Source organism: Rutidosis leptorrhynchoides, chromosome 1 (genome assembly GCF_046630445.1).
Source record: "Rutidosis leptorrhynchoides isolate AG116_Rl617_1_P2 chromosome 1, CSIRO_AGI_Rlap_v1, whole genome shotgun sequence".
Taxonomy (NCBI): Eukaryota; Viridiplantae; Streptophyta; class Magnoliopsida; order Asterales; family Asteraceae; genus Rutidosis; species Rutidosis leptorrhynchoides.
Window position 1 is genome coordinate 25,203,841 of NC_092333.1, and position 20,767 is coordinate 25,224,607.

Here is a 20,767-nt window from a genome sequence, read left to right on the forward strand (position 1 = left end):
TTTCCTCAATTCCTTTGTATTGGGACGTCGTTCTTCAAGTCTGGAACGTCCTTTTCTGCAGGTGGAATGCCATTCCTCTATTTGGAACGTCGTTCTGGCGTTTGGAACGCCGTTCCTACATAATGGAACGTCGTTCTTTGGACATTTTCAGCACTTCCAGTTTTCTTGATCTTTTGCTCAACATATTGGTCAATTTTACACCAATTTCATATCCAGGACTGCAATAGCACTAAGAACGCGACTTTCCCAAATTTCTTCACTTTTAAAGCACAAACGATATCAAAACCGAGTAGAACGAGGTAGATATTGCGCAAGAAATGAGCAATATCAGTTACCATCTTAGCAGCTTGTTGTTTAGCTTCTTAGGACAAACTGTGTTGATTGTGTGAAGCTATGCTGCTAAACGTGTTGTTTGTTAAACGGCTAATTCTTTATACTTTATTCTCGTATATAATATATATTTGCCTTTTTAAAAAATAAAATAAGTCAAAATTGAATGAATCATACCTCTACTTTTAAAAATCAAAACTATCATGGAACGGACGAGATGAGTCAGTTATTCACTTATTTGTGTTATCCTCAAAATAAAAACTCTAAAACTTAAGGTTTTCAAGATGTTATCTCATACAAAAACCCTAGAATTAAATTAAACTAAGGCTCCGTTTGTTTTTTATTTTTATTAAGTCCTATTGTCTGAATGAACTTATGATGTCTGTGAGGAATAAGTGATGCATAAATATTTATTGTTTGTTTTTATGTGCTGAATACTGACTGAATAATTAAAATTACTAATTTAACATTATACATACGGCAGTTACAGACAGTTATGTTAGCAGTTTTGAAAGAGTAAAGACAAATATGAAAATTCACATTTTCATGATTTAAATTATTAAGACATTCTATTATCATTAAGTAAAAAACAAACACTATACTACTTAACTAATTTTATATCATTAAGTCCATTAACTTCTAAACAAACGGGCCCTAAGTTTACACTAGTAGAGTACAGTAGTATATCATTAAAACTTCCATGTGTCGATTGGCACCCGAAATCCAACAAACAGGACTCTGGAAAGGATAAAAACCTAATTCTATCCCCTTCTTTATTTAACCTTACCAATTTCTCTCTCTATCTTCTTTATCTACATCTAAAATCTAAAATGGACCCAAACTCCGATCTACCACCGATCACCTCTTACACATCCGACCCATTTCAGCCGATGACCAACAGCCCACCTTACGCCGAGGTAAAAAAAAGTTCAATCTCTTGCAAGATCCATTATTTATTTCTGTTTATTTGTATTTATTGCTCATTATATCACTTGTTATAACATAAAGCTTGTATCTTTTTGTTGTATATATATATATGTATGTGTATTTATCAGATGATAATCGCTGCAATTACTGCTTTAAAAGATAAAGATGGGTCTAGTAGACAAGCTATATCTAAATTTATTGAACAAAAGTTTAGTAATTTACCACCAACTCATGCTACTTTATTGACTCATCATCTCAAACGTTTGAAGACTCAAGGCCAGCTTGTTATGGTCAAACATTCTTACATGTTACCACCACCACCTGGTGCACCTAGATCTGCTCAATCTGAACAACCTACTGCTGGTTATCCTCACACACTTGATTTCACTACTGGAAATGTTAGTGTTGATGCTAATTTGGGACAAAATCAGCATGACAATTTTGGTCAAAATGCTGCTGGATTTGATATGGATAGTCCGGGTTCTGGGTTGACTAAAAGGAAACCGGGTCGGCCTCCTAAGCTTAAATCGGTACCTGGGTTCGGTGTTCAAAATCAGATGCCGAATGTCCCAGCGTATGATGGTGGTGCTTCTGCTTATCAACCACCGTTTCAGTATGATGCTGGTGCTGGTCAAGATCTTCAGGTGAATTATGGGCCTGGGTCGGATCTTCAAGGGAATTCTGGTGGTAGTGGTGGTGGTGGTGACGGTGGCGGTGGTTCTGAGCCACTTTTTGCTTCACTTGGATTGAGTGACGATGGTGCTGCTGCAATCCCGTCACCTCCACCGACAGATAACACTGCAGTGGCTGTGAAGAGGGGACGTGGTCGTCCACCAAAGAGCGGTGGCGGCAGTGGTGGTGGTGGTGGTGGTGGTCAAACTCAGGGTCATGTGGCTGCTGGTGGTGGTGGTGGTGGTGGTGGTGGTCCAACTCAGGGTCAGGTGGCTGGCGGGGGTCAAATTCAGGGTAATGGGACCAGTGATAGTCAGATTCAGGATAATGTGGCCGGTGATGGGATGCAGTTGAGGAAGCAGAAAAAGATTTCGGTGATGAGGGGTAAGAAAGGCCGTGGTAGACCGAAGAGGATGGGAGTGGGGCCCGTGACTGTGCCGTTGTTGGGAAACGTGTTGAGGCCATCAGGAAGGCCGAAAAGGCTTGTGAGGTCGAATATTACTGTTAATGGTGGTGTTGGTGAAATGGGATTGAGTAAAAGACGTGGTCGGCCTCCGGGTAACAAGATTGCAAATTTGACTGGAAAATCTTTTGGCAGGCCAAGAAAGGTAATTACTTTTTATTTTTAATGTTATTTGATATTGATATTGTTGTTTTTGTTAAAATTTTTTTGTTAGTTTTGATGAGTAGAGGTGGTAGTTTCAACTTATTTACCTATGAATGGGTCAGTTTAGGCTTTGTTTTATATCTAGTGAGTGAAATGGGTAAAATGGAGAGATTATCTTGGCATGAATTGGTTTGGACTAGTGAAACGTGTAAAATTATACCAAAGTGTATTTTTAATATATAAAGCCCTCTGATTCATTTTAAAAAATAAAATAACATTTATATTGACTTTATATATGTATGTATATAAAAAAACTCAGTTTGCATGATTTACCGAGAACTCAGCGAGAATTCGCCAAGTTCTACAACCTTGCATATATATAAATCTTCATTAAAATTTGACAAACTTATTATTATTTCAAAAAAGTGAAATGTTAAACTCATTTGGGTCAACCCTACTTGATTTAAAATGGGCCAAATAATTACCACATTTTGACATGTTTTTCTGTCTTTAAAGTTTCCCACCTTTACCATATAGGATTAGACAATAGATAATTTAAAAAATCTTGACATGCCCTCCTGTGTATGAGAGTCATTAGCCTTCTTATTTGGTTGTTATGTTTACCAACTATTTATCTTTGATATTTATGATCTCAATACTACCTCCATAGGATGCATATTGATGAACTAGCAAACCATTGACCTCTGACAATGCTAGGTAGTGAAAATATAGATTTGGTATGAAATACAGGTGAAACATAGGTTAAGTTGGACCATTTATTGTGATATAGCCTGTAAATATCAAGGAAGCATTATATTATAAATATTTTAAGTTGAGATAAATCAGTTGGTTGGAGTCTATCAAAGTTGAATAATTCTATTTTAAGTATAGCAGATGTATACAGGTCGAGATAAAATAAGTTGAAGTTTGTACTATAATAATGTTTTAAACTTGAAACTCCAAACTTAATGAGCAACAACTGTCAGTTAACACTTCACAGTAAAGCTATTGAGTCCCCTCTTTTATTTAAAAAGACCTTAAAATTTCTTAAGAAGTTGTATAAGGTTGTATATGTTTATGATCTTGTTACATTTTTGAGAATAATTTGTTTTTCTTTCATAACTAGATATCAAATGTAGTAACAAATGTAAATGGGAGAAAATACAATGAACAGTCTAATGTAATCTGGTTATGATTTCGCAATGTAGTAAAGATATGTTATTTATTTATACAATTTTAGATGCTTTTATTATTTACTAGGTCTACTGATCTGATTTATTATATATAACAAATTTATTCAACCTATTTCTTTTTATCTAATATATAACAATATAATATTAAATATTAATATTAATACTCCGTATTAGTATATAACTTTATAGCACGCCCAAATAGTTCAACCATATAAAAACCAGAAAAGTTACACTATTAAGATCACATGAACATGTATAGTTGAAGTTGGGTATAGTTGAAATTTAACAGGAATGTGTATAGTTGCAGTTCCAAAATTTTCTATCAGATTAAATCTGCATCACATTTCCTATTATGTTCATACTTCATAACCCTTTTTTACTATAATACCTTTTATCTTGATTAATAGTTTTCACTCACTTATTTTTTTGGACTGCAGGGTGGACTTGGCACAGCAGTACTAGTGACGGACCCACGACATCTAGTGGTTTATCAAGAACTGAAGACCAAATATGAGCTTTTAGTAAGTTGAAACGAGTTCTAACTTTATTCGCATACATAGAGTTCCTTTTTTTTTTTTGGACAAATTTATTCTACAAATACATTAAGCTTAATAGTTGTAAAAAAATCTATATGAATATTCATAAATTATGAAAACTTCTTGTTTATATCACTATTATTTGTACTTACAATGAACCAATTGGGTGGCAGCAATCAAAAGTCAAACAAGTGGCAAGCGTGGTCAAAACTTGCATAGATCCTGAGTATGGAAATGGTGCACTAGGGGCGTTACAAGAACTTGAAGCTCTGGCTGGAGAAGTCAATGCACCGTCAAACGCTGAAACTTATGAACAACCCACACAAATGCTCCAAGATTAGGACATTTGGCACCCAAGGTAGTTATTTGCATGATCGTTCGGTTTGGTTTATAAGTTGGGCAAGTGAAGGTTATTGAAAAGAACCGTCTTCCTTGAGAACCCTATTGGCATGTATAAATGTAGATCATGTTATGATGCTAACTAACAGTAGCAGCTCCTTAGATGGTATGATTTGTTGTAGTACTTGAGTTGGTTCTTTCTAGGATTTGACATTGGTATTATGTTCTCGTTGAGTTTAGGACCTATTTATGTGAGTGCTTGACGACAGGTATTGCCTAGTAAATCATTATTAGCTATACTACATTTAGTCATTGTATGTTGTTAGTTGCATAAGCAGAAAAATGTGAACTACTAACAGGTTTAGTGACAGGCTAAAAGCTCTGTTGGTAATATTGTAGAAGAAAATAATAGCACGCACGATAAATACGTTGAAGTGTTTTCTTTGCAGGTGATGATGGTCTTGGCCCTAAAAAGTTAGTGACACTATGTCCTGGTTGTTTAAAAGGACAATCTGTTTTTGTCATGAGTTTAAACATTGGAAAAACAATTGGCAAGTAAAAGGTAAAGATCCAGTCTGAACTTGTGATATGTTGCCTAATTTGGCCTTGGAAAAGAGAGATTTAAAAAACTAAAAGTAAATAGAAGAAGATAAACTGAAGGATTTAAAGAGAAAAAAGTCACTCAACAAAGATGTGAATCGGGAGGAGTGTGTGTGGGTGGGTTTAAATTAAACTAGAGAATGTTAAACACAGTGGCGGAAGATAGTGTGTGACAAAGGGGGTATCTGCCCCATCTGGATTTGACAGGGAAAAAAAAATTGTACAATAAATATAAGGTTTTTTTAGTGTTTAACCCTGTTGACAATGAAAAATTTATTAAATTTTTGCACACCCGCCCTATCTGTATCCGAGTTCCATTTGTATCCGAAATTAAGTTCCGTCACAGGTTAAACATAGCTTTTAGGCTTATATTTAAGCTTACAAAAAAAATTCTGTGTTACTGGCTTGGAAGCCTAAAAGTAACCAAATGAATTCATCTTTGATGATCCTTTATAAATTATACTCCGCAAGTACATTTGGTGAATAGCATGTTCAAATGCAGCTCAATACATCATTAAGAGGGTGTTTGTTTTTCACAAAGATCTTATGAAGTCTTAGATATATGGTTGTGCACATATTTCTGATTAAAGTCGGTATATCTCAACAAGGAAAAACTCTCGAGATAACAACATAGTACCTTATTTCATCTTTTATGTAACTTTCAAATTTATGACGTGGTTGCTTTTGAAGCGTAATTTGGTCAAGGTGATTGAAGACCTTTTCGGTTAATGAAACAATATTAAAATTTTCAAAATATGAATAATTTTGTTAAGATGTGGAAAAGATGTAAAACATTGTCTTAATTTGTTGCATCTTTTCCAACGTAATATGAAAGAACAATACCCATACCCAATTCCATCAATGTGGAATTGATCTTTTCCAATTCCATCTATTCCATTAATGCAATATGAAAGTATATTTGATATTTCTTTGATGTTGGTAACATAATTTCAGCTTTACACGACAAAATTTAGCCGAGAACATCGAAAGAAAGTGACACAGAACAGGTAGCAAGCACATAATTGGAATTTTCTCTTTCAAATTGTTTGACCCCAATCGCACTACATGCTAAAAAGGTGACTCTAATCTCTTTTATCTAATACTAAGTTAAAAAGTTAAGACTGAAATGCAAAATCAAACAGACTATAAACCTCTAGGTGGATACAGCAATAAAGACCTACATTAATAAGGGGTCAATATGAAGGTAGAATCCGCATATTTAAAGACTTGTCATCAAAAAGCAGTATGATTCATTCCTATAACATTCTAACTAACTAAGATATATTACAATCTGTTGCTGGGTGGTTTAACTTTGTAAATCCTAACTATCCAATTTGATGTTGTGAACGCTTCTTCCAAGTATTCAAGCTTCACATCTTTATTCCCTATTTCAACACCTCTTGCTCGGTCATACCTGTCAATGTCATATTTAAGGAAACCGCATCGTCATAAAATAACACATAACGTAAAATCACGTTTGCTTCTTTCTAACCAGCGATCATCTAGTAAGTGACAACTTTGACATTCACATGTCAAGGGGGCCTGAAAATTAATAAGTGATGTAATAAGGTTAATAAATAATATAAATACTTACCCTGGAGGTTTTCCATATTCTGTTGTCAGCTCCCCAAATTGATAATAACATAACTTATACCTACAATCAGTATCAGTATATAGATATAGATATCAGTTCACATTTTATTAATGAACAAGGCTCCAACTCATTTTGTGCAGTTGAACATAAATTAAATACATGAATCATTAACTAGCCTTCTAGTAACTTGAATAAGAAAATTAAGAAGAAAAAAACAGCAAGCGAGAACAATACATCAACAGAACCTTGTTTTTTGATAAGTCTATATAAAATCATACTTCCTTGTTATTAGTAATGACGGGTTTACTTTACATCATGCATTTGTAAATGTAAATTCCTATTCCTATCATTTTTAATTATTTCTTATATATTACATACAAAAGAAAATTTACACAAATTCAAGATAAGCTAGCAATATAACATGATCCATCACTAATAAGATAACACGCCTGGGAACTTACATTAAACAATTCAACATCTTGGGAGCAGCTCCTTTATCAACATGATATTTACCGTTTACAAGATAATCAGGTTCCTTTATTACAGGAAAAACACCACCTCCAGTTCTCACCATCCACAAAAACCTGCATATAAAACATTATCATTATCATAGATTAATATAAACATCAACAGATCACACTTTCACATGGATCTTGAGCAGTCTGATCATCATGCGCATAATCAAGATTAATTTTTTGATAAGGATGGTTGAAAAAGGCTGAATGCTTATTTATTAATATCATCAGAAGAGTAACCAGTAACACCACCAAAAACAACCAACACATAACGTCAAGTGATCTCATGATCTCATAAGCTTCATCCTCATACGATGACATGGCCCGCCCAACAGTTGCAATATGAGTATTATTCCAGGTATTATTGTCTACAATCACAGTTCTGTTTCCCATTGCTGTAATTTGATAACCATAATCCCACCAAGACATTACTTTAGCATCTGAAGGAGTATTCTGTCGAAGCCAAAAGTAGGCTTCACGACAATCATCAAATATAACCCTCTGACCATGGGCCCCACGTGCCGCCAACACAATTGAAGGAGATGAGTACGCCTCTGATGTGACCCACGTGCAATGGATTGCATATCTGCTCAATAAATAAAACGCACCAAGAAGCAACACACTAGCACCAGTTTTCAGATAAGGTATCGATTGATCAAGTGAAGCTTGTTGCTGCAACAAATATATTACAAAAAAAAATTCAATATAACATGATTACATGATGCTATTTTAATATTACAAAGGACAATATGTGGGGTCCAGCAATGAGTAAAATCGCCCCATCCATGGTGAGATATAGCCCGAAGCTGTACCAACTCCTAATGCAATAACACCCAAAGCTACTGCAAATGTTACACCAATCCTCAAAAGAGCTTGAAACATTTTTTTATCATTTAACATGTTCTTCACCCAAATCAAGAAGTAAAATACCTACCAACGTATAGAATTTGTTTTGATATGGATTCAAGTGAGGTAGATAGTCGGTATTCAAACGGATAAAGCTAAGGATGATCAGAATTAATACCTGAATCAAGAAAAACACTCCCAAAGCAATATGTTCCCCTGACTGAACATGTTGAAACCCAACAAAACGAATCTGCATAGCAAGCAACATTCCCACTATATACATACAATTATACGCCACATACAATGTAACGACCCAACCCGTTATCCAACCGATCTCGCATGAAATTTTTATTTTTTTTTATATAACAGAAGGGCGCGCGGCGCGCGACCCTCCTTGTGCGCGGCGCGCACAGACTCCCGGACAGTTCTGATCAAAATGCCAATTTTACGCGAAAAGACCTCCCACTTCCCGATACTTTTAGACGAAACGGTTTTCACAACACATTATAATAAGTAAAACTAACACGATTCAATAATAAAACAAGTTTTACGACATCGGGCCCACATCGGCCGTTTTACGACTTTCGTACAAAATTACAATTTCGACCATATGAGTTTAAGTTCCAAACAAAACTACGAGCATGATGTTTGGGGATAAACTACCCAATCCTAAGTCGAATCTAAAAGTAAACCAAGCAAGCATCAAAAGGGAAAATCATCTAATCCCGATCATACCCTTGCCACGTCCGCCTCCGAACCTAAAAATGTAAACAACGAGAGGGTAAACTAATGCTTAATGAATGCAATACTTATACGCATACATACATAATTCAATTACTTGCAAACAACTACACAAACAACACACGACATTAGCAATTCATAATATCACGCATTCAATTGTACAACAAGCCATCATCGATAACATAAAGGTCACGTCAATAATACAATGCTAAAAAAATGAATACGTACAAACCACCAGTTAAATCAAGATCACGAGGGAATAATCCCCTTTAAAAAGCCACAGATGTTCATAACATCAAATAGTACCAAAAATCCAATTCCATGAGTGGTATCGTCTCATCGAACTTCAAACCCACTCTTCATGCTTCATGTGGTATCGTCTCATCGAACTTTAAGCCCACATATGAGGTATCGCCACATCGAACTTTAAGCCCTCATCAAGCATTTACAATAGTAGTATGGCATCGTCAATATCGAACTTTAAATCCATACATGAGGTATCGTCACTATCGAACTTAAACCCTCATCAAACAAACAATCGTGGTATGGCATCGTCAATATCGAACTTTAAATCCATGCATATGAGGTATCGTTGTTGGAAGCTTCGATGTGCCCAACACACCCACTATAGAGGACCTAGGTTATACTCACTCACTACACCAACACTTTGACGTTGGTTAGCCTTCAATTTTCTGAATTCTTAGTGCACAATAATACTTAGGCGACAGTGTCGACCATATATCGTTCAGGCGGTATAACCGACCATGTATCACTTAGGCGGCAGAGCCGACCATATAATAAGAACAACACAAGTGCACTAAGAACTTAAACACAAACTAAGGCTTAACCGGGAAACTTAACAAAGAACACTTTTATTAATACAAAATACAATTACAATATAACTTACTTACAAGCTTTTCTTCTCTACTCACACTCTTCTCACTTCTTACTTCTTCTCTACTTCTCAACTCACTCTTTTCACAACTTTCTCACAACTCTCACAACTTACTTCACACTCTACAAATGAAATCCTCACCCTTATTTATACTACTCCATGGAAGTTTCTAGAAACTAGATATTTCCATGGATATATATAAATATCTAGATATTTTTATACATATAAATATCTAGATATTTCTTACACACATAAATATCTAGATTTTTCTTTACATTTTAATATCTAGATATTTTTCATATACATATTAATATCTAGATATTTTACCCATATACATATACTAATTCTATATTATTCTAAATTTGCACTGTATTTTAACACTCCCCCTCAATGCAAATTTTCTTCCAACGATGTCTTGCAGACCATTCCAAGTGCTTCTCTGAATTTTGTAAACTTCGGTTTACTTAGGCTCTTGGTGAATATATCTGCAACCTGTTCATCTGTCTTTGTTGACATCATCTTGATCTCTCCTTCAAGGACCTTCTCGCGAACATAGTGATAGTGCACTTCTATATGTTTTGTTCTCGCATGAAAGATTGGATTTTCTGCTAGACGAATAGCTGATAGGTTATCGCAGAAAAGCTTTACTTGATAATCTGTTGATTGATGAAGATCTTCCATTAGCTGCTTCAACCAAGTAATTTCTTATGTTGCTGATGCTGCCGATCGATATTCTGCTTCGGTGCTTGACAAGGATACTGTTGGTTGTCTCTTGCTGCATCATGATATTACTCCCGATCCAAGATTAAACATGTATCCAGTTGTTGACCGTCGTGTATCATAGTCTCCAGCGTAATCGGCGTCACAATATCCAGTCACGTGACATTCTTTTGTTTTCTTGTATAAAATACCAAAGTTAATAGTGCCTTTAACATACCTTAAGATGCGTCGTACTGCATCAAGGTGTGGCTTCTTTGGATTGCTCATGTACCGACTAGCCACTCCAACTGCATAAGATATATCTGGTCGGCTTAATGTGAGATAAATAAGACTTCCGACCATCTTTCGATACATGGTAACATCTTGAAGACTTTTTCCTTCATCTGCTCGTAGTTTTGTATTCGGATCCGTCGGAGTTGAGATAGGTTTGCAATTAAGCATTCCGTACTTTTGTAAAAGATCTCACACATATTTCTGTTGTCCCAGAAATAATCCTTCTCTTTTCTGCTCTATTTCGAGTCCAAGAAAATGTTTGAGTTCTCCAAGCTCCTTCATATGAAATCTGATAGACATATTCTCTCTTGTCCTTTGGATCTCCTCATAGTGATCTCCCGTGATGATTAAGTCATCCACATATACTAGCACTATGGCTAGTTTTCCTTGATCTTGTTTCACAAATAAACTAGAATCTGAAGGAGCAACTGTGAAACCACTTTGTACTAAGAACTCGCCAATCTTCCCTTACCAAGCTCTTGGAGCCTGCTTCAAGCCGTATAGTGCTTTCTTTAATTTGCAGACATGGTCAGGATGGGACTTGTTCTCAAAGCCTCTTGGTTGCTCCATATAAATTTCTTTGTCAAGTTCTCCATGTAAGAAAGCGTTCTTGACATCCATCTGCCACAGCTTCCAAGATTTGCTAGCGGCTAAAGCTAGTAGAGCTCGAATTGTTGTGATCTTCGCCACTGGACTAAACGTTTCTTCATAATCCAGCCCATATTGTTGAGAAAAACCTCTAGCAACAAGTCGAGCTTTATACCTTTCAATGGAGCCATCTGATCGAGTCTTCACCTTGTAAACCCATTTACAAGATATTGGTTTTATATCTTTTGGCTTTGGAACTAAACTCCATGTCTGGTTTTCTTTTAATGCATTAATTTCTTCTTCCATCGCTTTCTGCCATTCTCGACTTTGTGCTGCTTCTTCATAAGTAGAAGGCTCAATAGGTATTGATTCATCCACATGAGCAGCATTGACATACCTTGGATTAGGTTGTCTCGACCTTGTTGATCTCCTTAATTCTTGTGCATGCTCCTCGACTTCCTTTTGGATTGGACGAACCTCCTCGGATATAGATTGATGTACACCAGTTTTCCATTGACTCTTTTCCTTAGAGTACGACCCTTCTCCTTCTTTAGTTGGATCCAATACGTGCTCTTCACGTTCTTCTCTTTCTTCTGGGACTTCTTCTAATTTATGAGATTCTGGAAGCTCTATCTTTTGAGGTGACCACCATGAAGAAGCTTCATCAAATACTACATTTCTTGAAGTATGACACTTTCCAGTATTTGGATCACAACATCTCCATCCTTTTCTTGATTCATCATAACCGACAAAAATGCACCGAATTGCCTTCTTATCAAATTTGCTTCGTAGATGATCTGGTACGAAGACGTAGCATACACATCCAAAACCCTTGAGATGGTTGACGGTTGGCTTGATATTCCATAATCTTTCATATGGTGAAATATATCCCAACTTTGTTTTTGGGAGTCTGTTAATCACGTATGAAGCCGTCCTCATACATTCGGCCCAAAATCTTCCTGGTACATTCTTACCATGAAGCATACTTCGACAGGTTTCAGCAAGATGACGATTCTTACGTTCTGCCACTCCATTCTGTTGTGGAGTATTAGGGCAAGTTAATTGCCTTCTGATCTTGTGCTTCTCAAGATAGATATTGAACTCGGTTGATAAATATTCTCCTCCATTATCTGTACGTAAGCACCTAATCTTATTATTGAGCTCACTTTCTATCTTCTTCTTGAACTCTTTAAACTTCAGAAAAGTCTCCGACTTTTCTTTCATGAAGTAAACCCACACATACCTTGAGAACTCATCAATGAATGTCACCATATACTTCATGCCTCCAAGTGATGTTTGTTTCACTGGGCTGAAGACGTCTGAGTATATGAGCTCTAGTGGTGTCTTGGACTGATGTTGTGACTCCTTGAATGGCAATTGGTGAGCTTTTCCAAATTGACATCCAGCACATATTGTATCTGTTCGGATATCAATTTGAGGAAGCCCATTTACTATGCGTTTCACCATCATCTCCTTTAACTTATTGTATCCCACATGCCCAAGACGTTCATGCCACATATCAGCCGTCTCATTCTTTCGAGTCTTATCCACATAAGTTGTTTCAGCAGATAATACATAGACCGACTCTATTCTTCTTCCTTGCATAATTGGATTGCCAACCACCTTCACTCTCTTGAATACGGACACATCTTCTGGTCCAAAGAGCACATAATTCTCTTCTGCTGTCAATTGTGGTACTGATAGTAAATTCTTCTTTAGGCCAGGGACAAGATACACCTTCTCGAGTTGGAGCTTATGAGAGTCACCTTCACTTGGAATTATTGTCTTTCCAATGTGAGAAATAGACAACCTTGAATTGTCGGCTGTCAACACGACTCTCTTTCCTTTGTAATCCTCCATTTCTTGCAGCTTCGTCTCATCATTGGTCATATGATTTGAGCACCCAGAATCAATGATCCAATCATCTTTGTAGTTTATTTTTGACTTTAAGGTTGCTGCAAGAGCTTGATCATCCATGTCAGCTTCAACGGAGAGTCCTGCTTCTGCATCCCAAGTTTCCTCATTAATGGATGCTTCGAATGTGACCTCTTTCTTCTCATCTCTTGCGGCGGCTACATTTTCTTCGAAAGTTCGCCTTCTGGGGAATCTACAATCTCGAGCAAAATGACCCTTCTTGCCATAATTGAAGCATTCACCATTCTTTCTCTTATCATTTTCCCCGTATTGTTGGCGATGATCTCTTCTTCCTTGTTGAGCTCCCCCTGAAGCGTTGCCTTTTGATTTTGGGTGACCCTTCCACCCATATGTCTTACTTTCTTTCATCGCCTCTTGTCTTCGAGATGTTGCTTTCTTCTTATTGGTGAAGAGTGCATCTTCTCCGTCTTTTACGGTTACTTCATTCATCTGCTTGGCTAATGCCTCTTGATTAGCCAATAAATTCTCCAGCTCGATTAATGATTGTTGAGTAGGCCATCCTCTCACAGCGGCTATAAATCCATTATACTCGGATGTTAAGCCATGGATGATAATTCTCTTCATCCTTGCATCACTCACTTTCTCTTCAGGAGCAAGTTGAGATATCTCACGACAAATAGATTTCACCTTGGTGAAATATTGAGAAATAGATAGACTTCCTTGTGAGATACCCGCAAGCTCATTTTCCAAGAGCTGGAGGCGTGCTTCATTCTTCTTTGAAAATAATTTTTCAAAAGTTTCCCAAGCTGCCTTTGGTGTTTTCTCGTCACGGATGTGCTCCAATAGATCCTCCTCGATTGTAGTCTTCAATATAAATAAAGCCTTCCCGGCCTTGATGTTCCATTTTCTCAAGGCTTCGGCATTTTCTTTCGGTGGAGGCGTTGTGTCACCGCCAGCAACTATTTCCCATAAATCCTGTCCTTGTAGGTAGGATTCTATGCAAGTCTGCCAATAACCATAGTTGTGGTTATTGAGACTCTTGATTCCACTGCTCGTACTTGCAAGATCTGCCATCATGACGTCCAACGTCCAATAAGCTTGGTCCCTGACCGATGAGCTTTCACAGTTCCTAACTGTGCTCTGACAGAATCTCCCTTAGATGAAGCTTTTACCGATTTCCTCCACTAGCAATGGTCCCGAACGACCCGCTCTGATACCAATTGTTGGAAGCTTCGACGTGCCCAACACACCCACTATAGAGGACCTAGGTTATACTCACTCACTACACCAACACTTTGACGTTGGTTAGCCTTCAATTTTATGAATTCTTAGTGCACAATAATACTTAGGCGACAGTGTCGACCATATATCGTTCAGGCGGTATAACCGACCATGTATCACTTAGGCGGCAGATCCGACCATATAATAAGAACAACACAAGTGCACTAAGAACTTAAACACAAACTAAGGCTTAACCGGGAAACTTAACAAAGAACACTTTTATTAATACAAAATACAATTACAATATTACTTACTTACAAGCTTTTCTTCTCTACTCGCACTCTTCTCTCTTCATAATTCTCATCTACTTCTCAACTCACTCTTTTCACAACTTTCTCACAACTCTCACAACTTACTTCACACTCTACAAATGAAATCCTCACCCCTATTTATACTACTCCATGGAAGTTTCTAGAAACTAGATATTTCCATGAATATATATAAATATCTAGATATTTTTATACATATAAATATCTAGATATTTCTTACACACATAAATATCTAGATTTTTCTTTACATTTTAATATCTAGATATTTTTCATATACATATTAATATCTAGATATTTTACCCATATACATATACTAATTCCATATTATTCTAAATTTGCATTGTATTTTAACAATCGTCACATCCAAGGTTTTAAAAAACGGAAACGCGCCTTGAGGCCTTTTCCCTTTGTGAGGCGAGGCGTATGCCTCGAGGCGAACCGAGGCGTTCGTTCGAGGCGGAGTTAAAAAAATACATAGAAAATTATAAGTTCATTACAAGTTTCAACCATTTCAAAATATCTGTAAATTACTTATTTTTATTACACACTAACAACTAATTAACTCACTTTAAAATGATTGTTTATATTATTCTATTTTACTTATTAATCAAAATTAACAAAATTAAACTTTTGTCGTTTAATTCTATTAATGGAAAATGATGGCTAGTAACAATCAATAATTATTTGGCATGTAGTTGTTAGTTATTAAATTTGAAATTAAATATTAATTAAACAGAAATATAAAAGTTAGGTGCCACGTGCAAGCAACTTCTCTAAATTGCTAGAACTCTTAACCATACGTGTCAACTACCCACAATATATATCTTGATCATCTACATCTACAAGATACTATATACTATATATATAACTGGTTAGAGAACCATTCTCATTTTCAAAACAAACATATACTAGTAATGATTTTGCAAAACAAATAAAAGAATTTTGAGGATTTAAGAATAGCGAATGCAAGTGACGAATTTAGACTAGCATCTTCCAACATCGAACATGAAGGCCGACTACCAAGAACATACACTAATGAAGGTCAAGGTAATTTGAAATTATATGCAATTTTGTATACAATCAGAAACAAGCTAGTATCAATTTTGCCGCCCTAGTTTTAGCGGGCCTAATTTTGCCGCCAAATCATTTTTGCCGCTACTTTTTTGCTAAACACAATTTTGCCGCTACTTTTTTGGTAAACACTATGAGGCGCACGCCTCTGCCATCGAACCGCCTCTTTCCAAAATCGAACCGCCTTTCAATTTTGAGGCGTACGTTTTATCTGAGCTGTGAGGCGCCCGTTCCAAAACGCAAAAAATGAAAATCGCACCGAGGCGCGCCTCGAGGCGTACGCCTCAACCGTTTTTTAAAACCATACTCACATCGAACTTAAACCCTCATCGAACAACGTAATAGTGGTATGGCATCGTCCCATCGAACTTTAAGTCCATACATATGAGGTATCGCCGCATCGAACTTTAACCCTCGTCCCGCATCGAATAATACAATAGTAGTATAGTGTCGTCATCATCGAACTTTAAGTACATACACATGAGGTATCGCCGCATCGAACTTAAACCCTCATCCCGCACCCCGTTCCCAATGTGGCCCAAGAGAGGTGTATTCTACCGAATAACACTCGCCACGTCGCACACAAGCAACCAAATTATATACATAAACGTATAAATATTCCACTCACCTCGATTACTTGAAACGCTAATCCGCTTGAGCTTCCAATCAACCACAAGTGAATCACCTAAGAAATTCACAAACAAATAAGCTAAACGCTCTAGCTTATGCCCAAAACACCATAAGTGCAATTTCGTCCCATTAGCACTTACCTCCAATTTGACCAAGTCAAATCTCACCCGAGAACCCCCATAATCACAATCGACTAGTGATTATGTTCCAACAACTCATTTTACTCAAGCTTTCATCATCAAAACACATTACTCGCATCAATTTACACAAAACCCATTTTGACCTAATCTCAAGTCAAAACACCCATTTGCAAGCTTACACAATTAATCACTTATAACCTAAGTTAACTAGTGATATTAACACCCGAACATGATTATCAACTAATCAATTTCATCATCCAACCCAAAACCCACCAACAATGGTCATCGACACCATTTACTAGCTTAATCACCCATTTATCAACTAGTGGGTTTACTCAAGAACACACAAGTCAAAACCCTAACTTGAAAATCAAATCTAACAATTGAAATTCGAAGTTAGAACTTACCAACACTACCAAAACGTAGCCAAGGAAGAGATGAACAACTTTAACACTTGGACTTTTGATCAATTCAAGCTCCTTCTTCTCCAAATCAAGCTTTCTCTCTCTAACACTTTCTCACTCTAGGGTTGGAGGTTGAAGATGAGAGATTGAAGATAAGATTATGGACTTGAATGAGTCCACCAACATGCCATTTTGTGGCCTAAAACCGACCCTCAAGTGAAAAGACCAACATGCCCTTCATTAAACTCAAAACAGAAAAGCAGAATTCTGTAGCAGGCCGCGCACCCCTTACCTTGCGCGGCGCGCACGAAGGTCAGAACAGTCTGCCAGCTTTTAAAACACACCACGCTTCACACACTTTACGTACACCATATATACATTATGTGCAATAAATATTTGGGTCTTACATACAACCTCATCGAATACCTTCCAGTAATCGGCAACACCAACACATACAAAGGAATCAAATTGATAATAAACACATACCCACCCCACGCTGAAACCATATAAAAGTACCCAAACGCAGACGCTAAAGACCACGCAAGTGAACCCGTATTAACAGCCTTAACAAACAGATAAAAAGTCAACAACAACGCAAATATTGCAACGCCTTCATTGTCATAACTACCAGCCACTGATCGCGAAATGTACCCAGGACATATCGCTATCAATGCAGCAGCAACAAGTCCTGCACCCGAATCCCAAATCTTTTTCCCGAAAAAATAGGCAACAATTGTAGTATTTAAAGCAAAAAAAGGGGCAGTTAACACACAAACTTCACGAATATGAACAACGAAACGTAGAAACTTAAGACCCCGATAAATTATAGCAGCAGTAACCATAAGACATGGACATAAAGCACCACCAATGATTCTACCAAATTAATCACGTGACTAGCATGTGGTCTACATTAACGGTGCTGTTTAGCGGAGGTAATAAGAGGGACGAAAATGGGACTAATTTTGGCAATTAAGGATGGTAATAAGAGGGACGAAAATGGGACTAATTTTGGCAATTAAGGATGTATTTTGCATAAATGTGAACACATGAATGGTTTGGGCAAAAGATAATAAACACAGTGACAAAAATAGCAATTTTGTCTAAATATAAAGTGGTTCTGTAATTAAAATACGGATCGAATTCATGGATCATGGATTCGTAACGAAGAACGCTGAATAAACGGATGATGAAAGATAGAATGTAAACAAGCCCTACGATTGAAACACGAATTAAGAGTTCTTGTTGTTTAGTTTTGAGTTTTAGGGTTTTGAGTGATAATGAAGGTGGTGAAATTGAGGATAGATCCGGTGGTGAATTTGAAGGTTTTGGTGGGGATTTCATGGCGTCTGGTTTTTCGACCATAATTTGATTACTTGATTGATTGGTTGAAATGTGAATAAAAATGATTTGATTGATTAAATGAGGTTTGAAGGGTTAGGGTTACTGGTAGCAGAAAATTGGAAATGGAAGAATGATGGTGGACTGACTGAAGTTTCAACACTGAAGATGTGTCACTGGGTGAGTGACAGGGGTAATAATAATTTTTTAATCATTAATCCATTTTTAATATTAATATATGTAATATAAAATATAAATAAATATAATATTATTAATTAATTATAATTAAATATTAAAATTAATTAAATATAATTAATTAACAAAAATAATATTAAAGTTTTTTATTTTTATTTTTATTTTTTAAAAGCAAGCAATTATATTATATTGAATTAAGTAAGAGGTACAATAAGCTCATACTTAGGGGTCGTTTGGTTCGAGTATTTGAAATCCCAGGATTTGAAATCCTCAGGGATTTGACCTGGTAAAATCCTGTTAGATGTTTGGTTGACAATTTTTGTACTAGAGATTTCAGAATCAATGACAAAATTACCTTTTAATAATAAAATGCACTACATCATTAATCATAGTGAAACTTTCAGAATTTTATACCATAAGACCATTATAAATACATAAAAGGCAACCAAAATTAACAACATACTAGTGAAACGTACAGCCTTGAACGTTACTCTATTTTAGCCAAAAATTACAAACTATACTTGTTGATCCATAAGTTACACCAGGTTACATCGGTTGATCCATTTACATATCACTTTAACTTAAATTACAAACACAAAATACATCATGCCACCAAAATAGACTTTCAAATTAAGTAGATTCAAACATAGATAATGCTAAATTATCTATAAATGAGGTCCACTGGTTTGAAGTCCCAATGGAAGTGATATTATTTTCGTGGCCAACTCCAAGGTCTCCGGTACCAGGGTCCATTGTAGGGAAGTTCTCGAATGGATCGCTTGCCATTTCTTGTCTTATGTAGTTGTGTAAAAGACAACACACCATGATAATTTTAACTTTTAATTCAATGGGATAGTATGATGCGTCCTTTAAGATTTTCCATCTTCCTTTCAAGATACCGAAACACCGCTCTATAATATTTCTTGCTTGTGAATGTTTCATGTTGTAAAACTCTTTTGCAGTTGTTGGTTGGTAACCCTCGCGCCACTCATTTAAATGATACCTTTCGCCTCTATAAGGTGCAAGAAAACCCTTCGCGTTTGTGTATCCCGCATCAACTAAGTAATAACCTAAATGTCATTTAGTAAGGTTAATACAATGTCAAACATGAAAAAATAATCAAATTTAGTTGCATTCATTTAGATACAAAATATACATACTAGGTCTTGGGACTTTTAAAACATTTGGCCAAAGAAGAGCATCTCGAAGCACTCTACCATCAGCCGCTGACCCTTCCCATCCCGCTAAGACATAAATAAATTGCATATCTTGTGTGCACACACCTAAAACATGTTAGGAAGAGAGGATCGCCTGGACGTTGGGAGATACAAATTTGAGAGAAAAACAACTCTATTACTCACAATAATAGATTTACAGAGTATTACAAAACTCTTACAAAAAAAACTCTCAAAACTCACACACACTCTCAAGGTTGTAATTACACTTCTCTGAGTGATTTGGGATGATTTACAACTGAGGTTTGCACCTCTATTTATAGTAAAAATTCTATGGCGGTGGAATGGTGTGAACGGAGAAGGTTGGCGGCCGTCATCGTCATCAACTTTGCTACTTCCATATGAGTTGTCAAGGTTGCCTACTTTGAATATCTAGAAGGTGGGCTTCTAGATTGTAGGCTGAAAATCTTCAATTCTCCCCCTCCAGCCGAATCCACAAACATTCCAGTTATGTCTCTGCATAACTCCAACTTCTCTCGAGTCATCACATTTGTTAACATATCCGCAAGATTCTCCTTTGTATGGATCTTCACTAGTCTCAACAGTTGTCGATTAATTACCTCGCGTATCCAATGATAGCGAATATCAATATGTTTTGTACGGGAATGGTACATGGAGTTCTTGCTCAAATCTAGAGCACTCTGACTGTCACAATGTACCTTGTACTCCATTTGCTTGATTCCAAATTCTTGGAGATAACGCTTTAACCACAACATTTCTTTTTCAGCTTCTGCGGCAGCAATATACTCTGCTTCAGTTGTGGATAATGCAACACACCTCTGTAGTCTTGACTGCCATGAAACAGCTCCCCCTGCAAAAGTGTAAATGAATCCTGAAGTAGATTTCCTACTATCAGGATCTCCGGCCATATCCGCATCTGTATAGCCTTCCAAGATTGGATCAGCTCCCCCGTAACAAAGACATAGATTCTTTGTACCTTTAAGATATCTGAG

General features: G+C 36.6%; 1 protein-coding gene and 1 pseudogene across 2 annotated transcripts; one reads left to right on the plus strand and one right to left on the minus strand.

Moving 5' to 3' along the window:
* Positions 1–1,065: 1,065 nt before the first annotated feature.
* On the plus strand, positions 1,066–4,888 carry LOC139857860 (uncharacterized). Of its 2 annotated transcripts, none has more exons than XM_071846706.1 (4): positions 1,066–1,247; positions 1,386–2,537; positions 4,167–4,250; positions 4,439–4,888. In XM_071846706.1, the coding sequence occupies exons 1-4, from the start codon at positions 1,161–1,163 to the stop codon at positions 4,604–4,606; spliced, it is 1,491 nt and encodes a 496-aa protein (XP_071702807.1). In that variant the 5' UTR covers positions 1,066–1,160; the 3' UTR covers positions 4,607–4,888. The 2 variants fall into 2 exon arrangements, with proteins under 2 accessions (XP_071702807.1, XP_071702814.1); XM_071846713.1 differs by having other exon boundaries at positions 1,527–2,537.
* Positions 4,889–6,329: 1,441 nt separating this feature from the next.
* Positions 6,330–18,410, minus strand: LOC139848893 (dolichyl-diphosphooligosaccharide--protein glycosyltransferase subunit STT3B-like; annotated as a pseudogene).
* Between the last annotated feature and the right edge of the window lie 2,357 nt (positions 18,411–20,767).